Raw genomic sequence first — 16,475 nt, 5'->3', positions numbered from 1 at the left:
ACCATACCGAGTTTTGGAGCGTATGGAGAAGTGGCCAACAAGTTGGAGTCACCCGAAGGACTGTCAGGAGTTCAAGATGTGTTTCACGTTTCCCAGTTGAAGAAGTGCCATGCAGAGATGGCCAATATTCCCCTGTAAGGACGCTTGACCGCGGAAAGGATAATGATGTTCCACGAAGTGGAATATGGACTTCATAAGTATAAGTTTTATCTCGGTATGCGGAATAATCCATGAGGATGAAGAGATGAATTACTATTGGATATAAAGGAGGTATGATGTTGGAAATATGGATCAATGGAAACTCCTTGATGAGTCTGAGTAACCAAGACTTAGTTTGGTGCCAATAGAAGGAAGGAAGACAGTACAATTGGATGGATTTAAGTATGCTAGGAAGCTGGAAGTTGGATGTTGGAATAATGAACAGTTGCCCGATGATAAGTTCAAGGACTATAAGTGATGAGATGGGCCATAACCCACAGGCCCAGGACCTGCGAAGAAGCAAGCACATTCTTGCTGAAGGAAAAACCCTGGAAGAAGTTACGATTTTATCGACAGACGATCTTATAGGAGTTACGCAAAACCTGAGAGTTGTGAAGGAACGATAGTTGTATGTCTGGCTTGCAGAATCAATGGATTATCCGAACTTGGTTCGTCGACAAGAGAAATTCTGCAATGCTTGTGAGGATGACCGAGTGTTAGAATGCGAGATTCGCTAAACTGTATACATGGTAATGATTTGGGTGCGGGATGGATTGATCACCATACCGACTTACTCTTATTATTCGCCTTGCTATATGGGATGGTAAATCTGAGTGGCTTGCCTATAGTAGAGAGACGACGATATTAAACCTTGTTAAACCTTAGAATGGTATAAGAATTTTTCCCTTGTACATGGCAGCTTTTTGCCAACCGTAGGTTATACGGTGAGGATCAACCCAGACCCATTTCCTGCAGGAGAAACCACAAATTGTTGACCACCATGAGATATCGATAGTTGTTTAGTTTTGGCGCCAGACCCGTCAGCTAAGAAGACCCAATCTCGGAAGAACCTTACCTAGATGAAGGATAGAAAAATTGTGGTAAAGGTTATGCCACTACCTGAAGAGCTCAGAGAAGAAATTTTCTCGAGGATTTGAGAAGACCGACGCTGTCAAGAATATGGATGAAGTATATGAGTTTTGATGGAACAGTAATGATGTTTCTAAGGGTGGTAGCACCCCAGACCCCGGAGACGATTGATGGATTTTTTTGGAGACCCCCAAACCCTAACCTATTTCTTGCTAGCCTCTCCGAATCTCGAGGACGAGATTCCTTTTAAGGGTGGTAGGTTTGTAACATCCCAAAATTCTAAATTTTGGAATGTTATAAACACATAGATAGATTGATTGATTGTTTGATTGATTGCGTGAATTGAGTGAAATTCGAATTCTTTTTGAAAGTTAAATGAGAGGGAATAAAAGGACTTTCCCAAACTTTCATATTGGTTTTCTGATCTTCGTGAATTCAAATTCTTTTCAACACAAAACCCCGGAGAGAAGATGACATGACTTCTTCCATTTATTTAAATGACAAGGGGTGTTGAAAATATTTGAATTTCATTTGAAAATATTTCCAATTCAGAAACTTTAAGCAACTCAATGATTTTCACGAGAGAAGATAAAATGACTTCTTCAAATTATGAAATATGAGTTGGGAGTTTCAAAGAATTAAATTCAAAGTTCTTTTGAATTTATTTTTTTTTCAAATTGGAATACATTAGACCGTCAAGCATATCTTTTTCTTGCATTTTGGTCGATCCTAGAAATTTCACGCAACTCAAGGACCTCCGGAAAGAGTTGGAGATTTCGTTATTTTCATATTTGAGTTTTCTCAAATTTTGAAAAGAGGGTCATTTGATTTATTTATTTCATCTTCAATTATTTTTCCGACGTCAAAAATATAAGAGAGGGAATAATATGACTTTCCCAAAATATAGGAAAAATGAAGATTTAATAAATAGATCAAATTTTGTTTTTCGGTGTTTATTCGCATTTTATTTGGATAGGGAAAAATGCGCGTTTTTGAAAATTTTATTTTAGGCCCGGAGAAAAGTTCATTTTGTTCGGCTCATTTTTAGGAGTGGGGGAAAATTTACTTTATTAGTTTTGGAGTCCGATAGATTTTGTTTTTCTGTGTTTTTCCGAGCGCGGATCTGTTTAAAAAAAAACTGCAGCGCCTTGGGCCAAAGGCCCAAGCCACCAGCCGGCCGAGGCCAAGGCCATCGCTAGCGCCCCAACCTCCCCGTGCGCAGGCGCCAGGCGCCAGGGAGCCGCCGCCTCTTTCTTTTAGGAAATCCTAGTAGGACTTTTGTCCTACTTCCGTTTATTTTTCTAGATCTTTCCTATTCCTATTCTTATTCCTTGCCCCCTACTTTAAGTTTTGTCTCCCCTCACCCATATAAATACTCAAGCACCCCCCTCTAAACACATCAAATCAAAGCCGCAACAAGCAGCAACACGCAGCTCCACCCCGCGCCCTGCGTCACCGCCGCCCCGCGCCTAAGCCGCCTCACCATCACCGCGCCGCGCCGCACCTTGCCCACCGCCGCCGCCGCACCACCACCTCACCATCACCCCGCCTCGCCCGCCGCCTCACCCGCGCCGCCGCCCTTGTGCCCTAGCGCCGCCGCCGCCCTTGTGCCCTAGCACCGCCGCCGCACCTTGCTCACCCGCCGCCGCGTCCCTCAACCGCGCCACCCCTCACCCGCCGCCGCGTCCCTCAACCGCGCCACGCCGCCTCGCCCGCCGCCTCACCCGCGCCGCCGCCCTTGTGCATCGCCGCCGCGCCCAACGCCGCCATACACCGCCGCCGCCGCCATGCGTCACCGCGTCGCCGCCGCCCTGCGTCAACGCCACCGTCGCCGCCGTTCACCGGAGGTACCGCGCCGCTTCTCTTCTTTCCCTCGGTTCGGTTTTCTTATAAACCGTTCCGATTCTTTTCTTCTCTACCGATTCGTTTTCTCTCCGATTCTTCGCTAAACCGTTCCGGTTTTCTAGATCGGTTTTTCGTTTCGATCTCTTTTTCTCCGAAACCCTAGATCGGATTCGTTTTCTTTTCCGATTTAGTTGCCTTTGGACCGTTCGCCGGACCGTTCGTCCTAACGAACGTGATCACCAGATTCTTCTAGGTTAAAGAACGTCCATTCGTATAACCGTTCTTCTTTTTCTTCTCGTCGGATTTATTCCGCGATCGCGATCTCAGATCCGATCTTCGTTCTAGTTTTTCTTCGCGCTCGTTTATCGGAATCAGGTGATTCAAGCGCCTGGAGTTTCATCTCGAAACCGCCGTTCCGTCTAATCAACTTGAACAAGTTTTTGCCCCAGTAAAATTTGACCTAGTTTCAACTTGCTAGAACCGAGTTGTTTTTCCGCCGTTTTCCGTCGTTTGTTCGGTTCTTTCTTTCTTTGCAACCGGAGTTCTTAATTTGAACTATCTGGTTCGTTCTCTCGTTCGAGTTTTACTTGTGCATTAGATGAGTACTTATTGTGTGGTTACTATTGTTTTCTTACGATAGATTGACCGGAGTGTGACGAGTAGATCTATCAAGAGTTTTGAGTGCGCATCATCTTCATCAACATTGCAGGCAAGTTCACACTTTGATCATACCTTTTCTACAACCCATGTTTTATTGAATTAGATCAATCCTCACACATTGCATGATTAGGATCTAATAAATTGTGGGATGGGAAGTAGATGAGGTAGTACCTATTACCTGTATTATTATGAAACCTTTGGGAGTTACTTCTACGTTTACTTATTATGCCATGCTATGCTAGTAGACGTGGATTGGATGAGTGATATCCATGACAGATGTGAGATTGATAATTTTAATGGTTTATCTAAGGTGGCAACCTAACACACATCTGGGTGGATTGAGGCACCTGATGTCTATCAGGACTTTCCTGTTTTTTTTGGACCGCCACCCAGGCTCAAAGGGATCATAAGATCTTTCATGCTAGAAACTTCCGTGTGCAGCCACATGCTACTATGGGCTCTGGCATAGTTGACTAAGTTGTGCGAACTCTTACGGGGTGGACTAGCAGATGTAGGGGTTGTAGGTGGTACGGTCTACCCCACATGTAAGGTGCTAGCACTTCTGAAAGACTGTGTCTCGGTCATCCGTCTTCTCAAACACCATGTAGTGCGAGAAACCAAACGGAGGCGATCGAGTCTTGTGGGGAAACGTGCGCAAACCTCTGCAGAGTAACAAACTAATCATGATTAGCCGTGTCCCCGGTTATGGACAACTTGAGTATCTAGTACTTGAATATCATTGTGAATCTCATCACGTTACTCCTAATTAATGTTGTTGGGTTTTAATTATTTTTAATTGGGATTGAGAATGCTGTCAACCATTCTCGATGTTTCACAACCACCATGATAGTTAATTAAAATTTATTCCTTTGCAGTAGGGAAAAATTGGCTTTACGCAAAAACCTTATAACCATAGAGCTTTTCCACCAGCCAAATATGCATATAGTGATAGCCATTGTTCATTATTCTCTATGGTGTGAATTTGCCAGTACATTCAATGTACTGACCCGTTTCGGGCTGCAACGTCTTATGTTGCAGGTTTCTTACGACGAGTAAGTGATACGTTAGGGTTACGGTTTCTACACTCAACTTTGCCGTTGGTGTTGATGGGAAACCACAACCTTGTTGCTTCCGCTATATGGTTTGAGGTAATAGTATTTACGTTACTTTATACATGTGATTTACCTCTGTTATAAATCCTTCGAGTACTGTGTGTGTCAGCATACTGATCCAGGGATGACACATAAGCACAGAGACTTGATCCATTCGGGTCGGGTCGCTACAATTTCGCTCATTACTGTAATCAACCTGGGAATTCCGTGGTATAACGTAGCTATCTGCCTCCTTGGTTGCTGTATCATGTGTTCGGCAATAGTGCTGCTGGACAGTGTCTCCAGAGATTAAGGTCCTGAAAGAAAAAAGAAAAATAACCAAACGGGAAGCCCCTAGTGTGGTTTAGGCCCCATTTTGGGGCGTGCCGCAGTTGTGCCCCCCTCCCCACCTGTGTCCATGGTATTTTTAATGCGTAATTATGTACGCGCGGCACGAATATCGCCGTTGTGCTGGGATTGGGGTGGCCGCCGTATTGCTACGCGAGCTCAGATCGCGCCGGGCGGCCTATTTGCCGATTGCCCCGAGCGCGCTTGAAGGTGTCCGGGCTTTGAGACGCCGAACTGGTTGATTGCCTTGAGAGGCTGCTTTGCGCTTCTGCTGCGAGGGCCGCGGTGTGCTCCTCTGTTCGGAGAGAGCGCTCTGTGTTTCCATTGACTATGATAACTCCGTGAGGTCCTGACATCTTGAGCTTGAGGTATGCATAATGTGGTACCGCATTGAATCTAGCAAATGCGGTTCGCCCGAGCAGCGCGTGATAACCACTGCGGAACGGGACTATATCGAAGATTAACTCTTCGCTTCGGAAGTTATCCGGGGATCCGAAGACCACTTCCAGTGTAATTGAGCCTGTGCAATGGGCCTCTACGCCTGGAATGACGCCCTTAAAGGTCGTTTTTGTGGGTTTGATCCTTGAGGGGTCTATACCCATTTTGCGCACTGTGTCCTGATAAAGCAGGTTCAGGCTGTTGCCGCCGTCCATAAGGACTCGAGTGAGGTGAAATCCGTCGATGATTGGGTATAGGACCAGTGCGGCGAATCCGCCATGACGGATAGTAGTGGGGTGGTCCCTGCGATCGAAGGTGATCGGACAGGAGGACCAAGGGTTGAACTTTGGGGCGACTGGCTCCAACGCATATACGTCCCTAAGCGCACGCTTCCGCTCCCTCTTGGGGATGTGGGTTGTGTATATCATGTTCACCGTCCGCACTTGCGGGGGAAACCTCTTCTGTCCTCCAGTGTGCGACTGCCGGGGCTCCTCCTCGTCATCGCTATGCGGCCCCTTGTCCTTATTTTCGGCAATTAACTTGCCGGCCTGCTTGAACACCCAACAATCCCTGTTGGTGTGATTGGCTGGCTTGTCTGGGGTGCCGTGTATTTGACACGAGCGATCGAGTATACGGTCCAAGATGGATGGACCCGGCGTACTTTGTTGGAATGGCTTTTTCCGCTAACCAGGTTTAGAGCCTTTGAATCCGACATTGACTGCCGTATCCTCAGTATTTTCGCTGTTAATGCGGCGCTTATGCTTGTTGCGATGTGACCTGCTATTGCCGTCCTTGGTATCTGAGGTACCATGGTTCTTTGATATGTTATTACTGCGAGCCAGCCAGCTGTCTTCTCCCGCACAAAAGCGGGTCATGAGCGTCGTGAGAGCTGCCATAGATTTCGGCTTTTCCTGACCAAGGTGCCGGGCTAGCCACTCGTCTCGGATGTTGTGCTTGAAAGCCGCTAAGGCCTCCGCATCCGGATAGTCGACGATTTGATTTTTCTTTGTAAGGAACCGAGTCCAGAATTGCCTGGCCGACTCTTCTGGCTGCTGAATTATGTGGCTTAAATCATCGGCGTCTGGTGGTCGCACATAAGTGCCCTGAAAGTTGTCGAGGAATGTGGCTTCCAGATCTTCCCAACAGCTAATGGAGTCCGCTGGCAAGTTGTTAAGCCAATGCCGCGCTAGTCCTTTGAGCTTTAGTGGGAGGTATTTGATGGCGTGTAAGTCATCGCCGCGGGCCATGTGGATGTGGAGGAGGAAATCCTCAATCCATACTGCGGGATCTGTTGTGCCATCGTATGATTCAATATTTACAGGTTTGAAACCTTCTGGGAATTGATGTTCCATTACTTCGTCTGTGAAGCATAAGGGGTATGCGGCGCCTCTGTATTAGGCTATATCGCGACACAGCTCGAATGGGTCTTGCCCGCTGTGTTCGGCCCGACCGGATTTGCTTTTACTGTATCCAGCGTGATGTTTGTCGTCTCGCAGAGTGGTGCGCCCTCGTGATCCGTAGATCGATCTTGAATGCTTTGCCTTGTCCTCCAATATGTCTCGCAGGTCTGGCGTATCTCCCCATGCCTTTTTATTTGAATGGCGTTGGGGTGGAGGCTGAGCTTTTGGCTGGAATGCCTCTCTATCGCGGCCACAAGGTGGCCGATCAGCCGTATCATACGCTTCTTCCTCCAGTCGGGGTAGTAACCTGCGCCTTGGGTAACTCTTGGAAGGACGCTCGAGTTTATATTCCTCAGCCGCGAGGACTTCAGTCCATTTGTCAGCTAGCAGATCTTGATCAGCTTGAAGCTGCTGCTGCTTTTTCTTCAGGCTATTTGCCGTGGCCATAAGCCGGCGCTTGAAGCGCTATTGTTCGACGGGATCCTCTGGTACGGCGAATTCATCGTCGCTGAGGCTTGCCTCATCTTTGGAGGGGGGCATGTGATCATCCTCCTCCTCTTTGTCTGCCGCTCTCTCAGGAGAGCTGGCTCCTTCGTCCTCCTGCTCTAAATCTTGCTGGAGGGGATTGTTGTTGTCTTCAGCACTATCCGGAGTGTTATTATCTCCTGTGCCGGTATCACCACTTTTGCTTTGGCGAGGCTTAGAGCGGCGCCGCTGACGTCGGCGCTTGGGTTGCTTCTTGGAGGGGTCATCCCTCTGCGATCTCGTCGCCATTGCCTTCGTTGGGTGTATCCACCATGTATATGTCATATGACGAGGTGGCTTTCCAGTGCCCTATAGGTGCTGGTTCATGTTCGTCTCCTACATCGTCGTCCATACCGTCGATGTCTTCAGAGTCGAAGTCGAGCATGTCGGTTAAATCATCGACAGTGGCTACGAAGTGGGTGGTGGGTGGGCGTAGAATTTCTTCGTCGTCCGCATCCCAATCCCGTTGGCCATAATCCGGCTAGGGCTCTCCTGACAAAGAGAGAGACCTTAGTGAATTCAGAATGTCGCCGAAGGGCGAGCGCTGAAAGATATCCGCGGCGGTGAATTCCATGACCGGCGCCCAATCGGATTCGATTGGCAGGGGCGCGGATGGTTCGGAGTCAGAAAAAGAGTCCGGCACCTTGGAGTCACGGGCTGTGCGGAGGATTATGCTGGTGTTTGGCTCGATCGTCGTCGAGACTGCAGCCCCTGAGGCGGTGTCTAGCCACCCGTCCTTGATTGGCACAGTTGGCTCCGAGCTAAGGGTCGGAGCTGATGCGGGCGCGGCCTCTGGGGTACTGTTCGGTGGCAGAGCTAGGTCATACCCATCACGACAGTGCGACGCACCCTGCTGTGGCTCGAATCCGTCGAAGATCAAGTCTCCGCGGATGTCGGTCGTGTAGTTCAAACTTCCAAATCTGACCTGATGGCCAGGGGCGTAGCTTTCAATCTGCTCCAGATGGCCAAGCGAATTAGCCCGTAGTGCAAAGCAGCCGAATACGAAGATCTGTCCAGGGAGAAAAGACTCACCCTGGACCGCATCGCTATCGATGATAGTAGGAGCCATCAAGCCTAACGGCGACGACACAGAGGAACTCTCAATGAAAGCACCAATGTCGGTGTAAAAACCGGCGGATCTCGGGTAGGGGGTCTCAAACTGTGCGTCTAGGCCGGATGGTAACAGGAGGCAGGGGACACGATGTTTTACCCAGGTTCGGGCCCTCTTGATGGAGATAAAACCCTACGTCCGGCTTGATTAATATTGATGATATGAGTAGTACAAGAGTAGATCTACCACGAGATCAGAGAGGTTAAACCCTAGAAGCTAGCCTATGATATGATTGTATGTTATGATTGTTGTCCTACGGACTAAAACCCTCTGGTTTATATAGACACCGGAGAGGGTTAGGGTTACACAAGGTCGGTTACAAAGGAGGAGATATCCATATCCGTATTGCCTAGCTTGCCTTCCACGCCAAGTAGAGTCCCATCCGGACACGAGACGAAGTCTTCAATCTTGTATCTTCATAGTCTAACAGTCTGGCCATTGGAGGTAGTCCGGCTGTCCGAAGACCCCCTAATCCAGGACTCCCTCAGGCTGCCTTCCGTAATCATCGTTATAAAGCCATATATATGCATCAATTTGACTTATGATTTTGGCCAAGCTGGGTTGTCTGGCTCTTGTGCTTACCCCTATGTTCCCGATTGTTTGGCTAGGCGGTAAAGGGAGCACCTCTGTGATTGTTACTACCTCAGAATGGGTGAAGCCGAAAGCTAGCGATCTTAAAGGATATAATTGGTCGGCAACGACGGAAGTGAAAATTTTGGTTCATTAATACCATAGAGTTCGGGAACTTTCCCCAAACTGAATCCTCAATATTTTCCTCCCACATGGATCAGAGGTGAGGTTTCATGATCATGATCATCATGACAACCCAAAGAAAGGAACCGATAGCGGGATTATTTTCTTTGAAAGATGTTTCATATCTCTCTACATACCTTTGTTTATAAAACCGTATGGCCGGATTGCCTTGTTTTCCGTAAATCTTTGCCCTTATAACGGCTTTATAAAGTAGGAAACACTCCTCGGCTACTGGCCGAAGAGGTTGAAGCCGATGGTCGGTCAACAAGGTTTTTGTACAATGCGGATCCGAGCATTAATGATGTAGAGTACTTGGATACATAGAATCATTACACATAATTTGTGATTTTACTCCGGATATCGATCCTTAATTCGGCCACCCGTGCCCGCATTAAGGCTCGGGGGCTACTGGGCTTCGAGCTTATAATTTACTAATATTAAAGGGGCACAACGATCCCCTGATATGGTGTTGCCATCCGACCAGTGTCTCGGGGGCTACTGCATTGCCTATTCAATGCAGAAAATTCAAAGGGCTCAGTGTTCGACTTGACCGAACTATGGGCAAACGCGTCTTCGGACAACAATAGGCATCATCTGGGACCTATCCGGCATCAAGCTAATATATTACGGTGACTTCTCAAAACCCTCTCTCAAGGGCCCGTTCGCTGATCACTATCTCCTCTAATGCGCATCTCGGGTTTTAGGCCGACACACACCTTGAGGGCTACTGGCTATATACATCTCATCAGTAAATAAATTTCACAACTCGAAAGTAATCCGACATAAAGCTCGGATGCAAGTGACTAAATCCATATAGGATGTTTCCGGCATAAAGCTCGGCCGCGAGCGGCTGGCTCCATAGAGAACTTTTCAGCGTTAAGCTCGGATAAATTGCTTCAAACTTTTTCAAACATGAGTTACTATGTGCCACCTTAGTTGCAGTCCGGCGTTGGAGCTCGGCTACAGTCCGGCAATGGAGCTTGGATACAGTCCGACGTTGGAGTTCGGCTGCAAGAGGATACCTCACATGCAGTCCGGCATTGCAGCTCAGACGCAAGAGGACATTGCTGCCCGGAAACAACTTCAAACCCGAGGTGTGGCATAACAATAACAACGCATTGATGAAGGCTGAAAACTTAAAAGGGGCTCCTTGGATACCCAACGTGTATACTCTTCGGATTCACTTCGGCGATCCTCAAGATCGAAGATGAGAAGATTTCTTGAACCCGTTTTCAAGACCGACGACCGAAGATAAACTGGTAAATCCTGTGTCCATGTTACCATCGCTCCAAGACGCCTAGCTTAGGACCCCTACTACGAGATAAGCCAGATATAGAACCGACAGTTCGATCGTGAAGACGTTCAACTACATCAACCGTGTTAACATAACGCTTCCGCTTTCAGTCTATGAGGGTACGTGGACACACTCTCCCTGTCTCGTTGCTATGCATCTCCTAGATAGATCTTGCGTGATCGTAGGATTTTTTTGAAATTGCATGCTATGTTCCCCAACAGGGGCGTTGGGGCAATCATTTTTGACGCGAAAAAACGGCGGGCCCGCCGAGTCAGCGACCCGACCCCTGCGCCTCGTCGTCCTCATCATCTCGGTTTCTCACGGGGAAGCAATGCCAAGGCTGCCGCCGGTCAGCCTTCCATTGATTCCTCACGGGCGGCGCGGCGCGGCGACACACCACCTCCCGCCACGCGTACACAGGACGCCCACACCCCCCGGCCGCTATATAAGCAGCGCCTTCCCTCGCCTATGGCCGCACCCCGCCCACAGCCGCCGAGCTCTCTCTCTCCCCGTGCGCCGCCGCCGCCGACGTTCCTCCCCTCTCTCCCCGTGCCCAGCCGCGACGATGGGCGAGAGGTTCCCCGGCGATGGGGCAGCGGCCAATGGCTTCGGCCGCCACTCATTACACGAGTGGGAAGCCTACCTGCTGTTCGAGGCCAACGGCCCGACGCCTCCCGACATGCACACGCCGGGGCGGTGAAAGCTCAGCGCCGGTGGTGTCCCCATTCCCCCGCTGCCCGACGTCACCGCGCGCGCCGACTACTTCGCCGACGAGGTTGACCGCGTGCGGGCGTCGCTGACGGAGGAGCAGCGGGCCCTCCTGCAGTACGCCGCCGGCAACCACGAGGCATAGGCGGCGTACTTCCAGCGTCGACAGGCGGAGCGGCTGGCCTCCACCAACGGGGCGCCGGTGGTGCGGGGGACCAAGAACAGCAAGGGTCGCCGCCTGTGGTGGGGCGCCCCCGGCCGCACTCTCCACGCCATACTCCAGCACCTCGAGGGCGGCAACGAGCCGCTGTTGACGTACCCTGCCACCCCGGTCCCTCGCCGGAGCGGCGGCCAATGGATACCGAGGAGGGCCGACTCCTCTTCTTCCTCCTCCCGCTCCTCCTCCCACTCATCTGGGTCGTCGGCGTTGTTCGGCGTCAAGGCCGAGCTCGCGGAGACGCCGCTCAGCCGGCGCACCCGCAACACCGACATCGTCATCAACAAGGTCGGGCGCGCCTCCTCCTCGACTCCTCCCCGCTTCGCCAAGCCGAAGACGTAGCGGGGGCTCGCTGGGTGAAGATGGAGCCAGGGCTTGCCGGCGTGAAGACGGAGTCAGGGCTTGACGACGCGGCGGCCATGAAGTGGGCACGTGAAGACTGAGCATGGACGAAGTTGGAGCACCAGCACCGCGCCTTTGAGCAGTTCGTCGCTCGGCGCCGCGGCCGCGACGAGGGAGGCGTCGTCGTCCTCGACAACGATAGCGACGACGATGCGCCGCCACCGGTCCGCTAGGGCGACCCCGGGCAGGGGTCCAGCAGGGGCGGCCGCCTGAAGGAGGAGAAGGACGACGAGGACAACGAAAGCGGTGCTGACGGCGGCGACTTCGCCTCTCTCAGTGTGTTATTCGACTTGTAGTCGCGGTCTCTTAAGTATTTTATTTATGTGAAAAACTATATCAGTTCGCCGAAGTAATGTACTGTTTCACCGAATATTTGTCCCGTTCGCCGAATTTTAGTCAAATAAATGTTAAAAAAATTTAAAACAGGCGCCTGGGGCTGACCCTGGGGACGTCGGTTGGGAACGCGATCACCCCCAGACCGAATTTAGCGCCGGTTCGGCCCCAGACGGCGATTTCCCGAGTTGCCTGGGGGCCAACGGCTGGAGATGCTCTAATTGGGGACGGATGTAGTACTAGATAAAGAGATCAGCGGATCTCGGGGCTCATATATAGTTACAAGTAAAGTATACCCTAGATCATAACATCAAGTTAAGCGCTTAATTAAGCTGATCTTGCAATACTTTGACTTTTATAGCTTGTGAGAGAATCTCACTTACACATGCATATGCACCTTGAGCGAGATGATTGATCTATTTTAATGGGAGGTCTTGATGAGTCAGAACGACCCTTCCGATGTGCATTGATCACAATGACAAAATGTTTTTTTTGCGCACCCCTATAAGAATAGACTCCTAAGACTAGTCATAATGGTGAGTAACATACAGTAATAACATACACATATCCCTAGACTATGTTACTACCTACATAGTGGATAGTAACATAAGGCTGATCATAGTGGGAGTAACTTAGCAAATAACATAGCGCATTTCAAGACAGGTTTACTTATGTGGCATAGAGTTAATAAGGAGAGAGGTGTTTGGAGTAACATAATATGTTACTGTAACATAACGCAACCCAAAGCAAAATGAGTCTATGATGTAATAAATGCATCATCTATGATACTACTTGTATATTATTTTGCACTATGAAGGTAGTAACAAAGACTAGTGTCATATGCATGACACTAGTCTAAGTTACTCCCCACTATGACTAGCCTAAGTGTTGTGTCATGCAAAGCTTCATTTATTAGGTTGTAGACGCATATTGCATTGGGACATGTGATGTTACAGTAACTAGCTAAGTTATTCAAACTACCTCTCTCTTCATTAACTCATTGCCACATAAGCAGATTTGCCGAGTTGGACTCGATATTAGAAATTACTCCCACTGTGGCTAGTCTAATCACGGGTTGGTTCACTGGTTCGCAAAGCGTCAATTAAAAAAGTAACAATATAACAGTGATAAAAGCATGCAACATGGCTATAAGATAACAATTTAGATAAATCATATGACAGATTAATTATCTCTTCTATGTATTTATTGTCAATTGGATTAGAAATGCATTCTCAGTTATATAGCTTAGCTATGGTAATCCTCATGCAGAAGCGATTTTGAAGTATTTTTTAGACCGTAGGACTTTCATAAGAATTTTGGTAGGTGTAATTCAAATGTTCCCCACTAACACCTATTTTGATCATAGATTTGGCGATTGAGTTGCCACTCAATAGGGAGGAGTTTGGCCGAAAATGCTAAATGGAGGACGAGTTTCATGAAGCTCTTTATTTTTAAAAATCCACCTCTGTAAACTTTTGTAATATGTTTTAGATGACTTTTATAATACGTTTACACAGCAGAAGTAAAAAAAAATTCAAACACATATGTATAGTACATGTGTGTAAATTTTGAAGATGTAAAGATGAACAATACATGCACTGTAAAAATCACACACGTTCTAGTGATTGAGTATAGCATATGATTCGATTAATGGCATCACATTTTTGTGAAATACTAACATGGTTAATAATTTGGCTCTGGTATTACCTTTGAGTGGCAAATAGCCTCTTTCCTTTAGCTCCCGGAGCCGCATGTGACCCATCAACGATGCGGCGCTACCTCCCCAGAGCACCATGCTGGCCACGCCCAGCTCCCGCGCCACGTCCAGCGCGAAGCTCATCAGCGCCGTTGGCACCACGCACGTCACCGGTGGCACGCCCGCCCTGCCATTGACACGCAGGATGAGCTCCCTCAGCGGTCCCGCGCACCGGTGGCTCGTGGCGGCAGACAGGACGAGGTCATAGTCCCCGGCGTCCCGGTCAGCCTCCACAAGCCCGTCCGGGATCGCCTCGAACTGGAACCCCTCGCTGCCACGCACGGCAGCGGCGCCCTCCGTGGTCTCCATGACGCGGTGGTTGTGCTCGGTGTTGACGAAGGTGATGTAGACGCCGTGGCGGTGCAGCAGCTTGGCCAGCTGCAGCGCCGGGTTGATGTTGCCGGAGCCCGGGAACGGCACCACCACGGCGTGCGGCCTCGCCATTAGTTCTTTCGTCCGGCCGTGTGCGCGCGCGTACGATGCGTGTATGGAGCTGTGCCAATGTATGTATGCTAACTGGTTTGCTCTGTAAGTACTCCACTAGCACAAGCTCCGGAGTTAATTAATAACAAGCTTAGCTGTAGATGCCCTAATTAGATCGGACTTTCATGTGTAGACTCGATCGGATCGAGGTCTAACTAGCTCGTAAGCAGGCGGTTAACGTTAGAGCATCTCCAACGTCCAACGCGCAGCGCATTAAAAATCAGTTTGCAGCGCATCGATCCCCTACTTTGACGCGGCGGGGAGCGCTGGCTCCAGCGGCCGCGATAAATTTAGCGTGCGCATAGCTCCAGCAGGAGCGCTAAAATGCAGCGCGCTCTCTCGCACAAACACTCTGGACTACGATGTATATGCATAGATATAGATATATAAAAGGTTAGATAGATAAAAACGATACATAGATATTTCACAATGCGTACATAGTTCATAGTATAGATAGATAAAAGAACTACGGTGCAACTACATAATAAAAACGGTGCAACTAGAACCTACTTCGAGTCGTCCTCATCATCATCTTCGCTGGTGTTGTCCGAGATAACGAGCCACACGTCATCCCAATGATCATCGTCTGACGAGAAGGACGACTTCCCACCGGCGTTAACGAGATTGCACTGCGATATGGCCAGTGCCTTCCGCCGATGCCTGTCCGCCCGCTCCGTGCCGCGCCTTGCCGTCCTCTCCGCCCAGAAGGCGTTCTCGTCGGCGACGTCCTCCGGGTGGCGCTGACGCCACTCCGCCATGGCTCGCTCGTCCTCCTCGACGATGAGGAGGCGGCGCTGCCGCCGACGGTGTTCCTCTTGGTCCTGATTTGTTATAAGACGAGGCGGAGGGGCGACGGCTTGCGCCTGCTCGCGCGTGTAGACGTCGTGGAAGTTCATCTGCGCACGAGGCCTCTCTAGGCGCCACGCCGCCGCGTCGTACGCGCCGGCGGCCTCGTGCGCGGTCTCGAACGTGCCGAGGCCGAGGCGGACGTCGCCGGACCGGATCTCAACGTAGTAGGCGCCGGAGGGGCGCTCGCGGACGCCTCGGTAGCGCGAAGATCCCCGGCGGCGCGGCGGCATGGTGGCATGGTGGTGGCGCGTTGGTGGCAGGGTGCTGAAGCGGCGAGAAAGCAGAGGAAGCAGCGAGAAAGCGGGGAAGAGCGCGCGTGGCACTATGGATAGTCGTGTGGCGAGCGTCGCAATTTATAGGCGCGCCGGAAGCGGTGCGCCAAATCTAGCGCGCGACCGCCAACTTTCTCCCCCACGCGCTAGTTTCCCGTCTCGACTGGAGCGCACGAAAACTTTCCGCGCACGCTAAATGGGCAGTTTACCGCGCACGTTCTTTAGCGTGGCTGTTGGAGGTGCTCTTAGAGACTATTCCTAGTCCAAGATCCAGCCAAGTCTTCCTTTTGTTCTGTCGATGGTGAAATTGGTTACTTCTTGGTGTCGATCGATCGATCCAAGTCATGAATCCGCCTCCTGCCTCGCCGCACGATGGCCTCACGTTGGCCATTGGATGTCGTTGCTATACTCTTCCTTACCATGCACGAGAAGAAAAAAGCACAGAGCCCTCATCTTTGCTCTTTCGCATCGTACAGGCTCTCCAGCCTATAGCCCAATGCCAGCGATGAAGGCATCTCCAAGGCTGACCCAAATCCGTGGGTCTGAGATTGACCGCAACCGCGTGGCTGGGATTCTGTAGTGTGGCACCGGGGTGTTTTGATGACTACTACACAACCTTCTTCTTATAGATGTTGTTGGGCCTCCAAGTGCAGAGGTTTGTAGGACAGTAGCAAATTTTCCTCAAGTGGATGACCTAAGGTTTATCAATCCGTAGGAGGCGTATGATGAAAATGGTCTCTCTCAAGCAACCCTGCAACCAAATAATAAAGAGTCTCTTGTGTCCCCAACACACCCAATACAATGGTAAATTGTATAGGTGCACTAGTTCAGCGAAGAGATGGTGATACAAGTGGTATATGAATGGTAGATAAAGGTTTTTGTAATCTAAAAATATAAAAATAGCAAGGTAACCAATGATAAA

General features: G+C 49.9%; 2 protein-coding genes across 2 annotated transcripts in view; both read right to left on the bottom strand.

Moving 5' to 3' along the window:
- Positions 1 to 14,517, bottom strand: part of LOC125525860 (UDP-glycosyltransferase 85A3) — a 37,236-nt gene extending 22,719 nt beyond the window's left edge. The window contains exon 1 of the mRNA XM_048690866.2: positions 13,901 to 14,517. Within this exon, the coding sequence (XP_048546823.1) occupies positions 13,901 to 14,393 (493 nt within the window). The 5' untranslated portion in view covers positions 14,394 to 14,517. The remainder of the gene's footprint in view (positions 1 to 13,900) is intronic.
- A 421-nt stretch (positions 14,518 to 14,938) lies between these two features.
- LOC125518457 (uncharacterized) lies at positions 14,939 to 15,511 on the bottom strand. The gene has a single exon (XM_048683291.1). The coding sequence runs from the start codon at positions 15,509 to 15,511 to the stop codon at positions 14,939 to 14,941; it is 573 nt and encodes a 190-aa protein (XP_048539248.1).
- Between the last annotated feature and the right edge of the window lie 964 nt (positions 15,512 to 16,475).

Source organism: Triticum urartu, chromosome 7A, assembly GCF_056163025.1.
Source record: "Triticum urartu cultivar PI428250 chromosome 7A, HENAU_Tu73, whole genome shotgun sequence".
NCBI lineage: Eukaryota > Viridiplantae > Streptophyta > Magnoliopsida > Poales > Poaceae > Triticum > Triticum urartu.
Note: the sequence above shows the minus strand (reverse complement) of the source record. Positions and strands in the feature narration are given on the sequence as shown.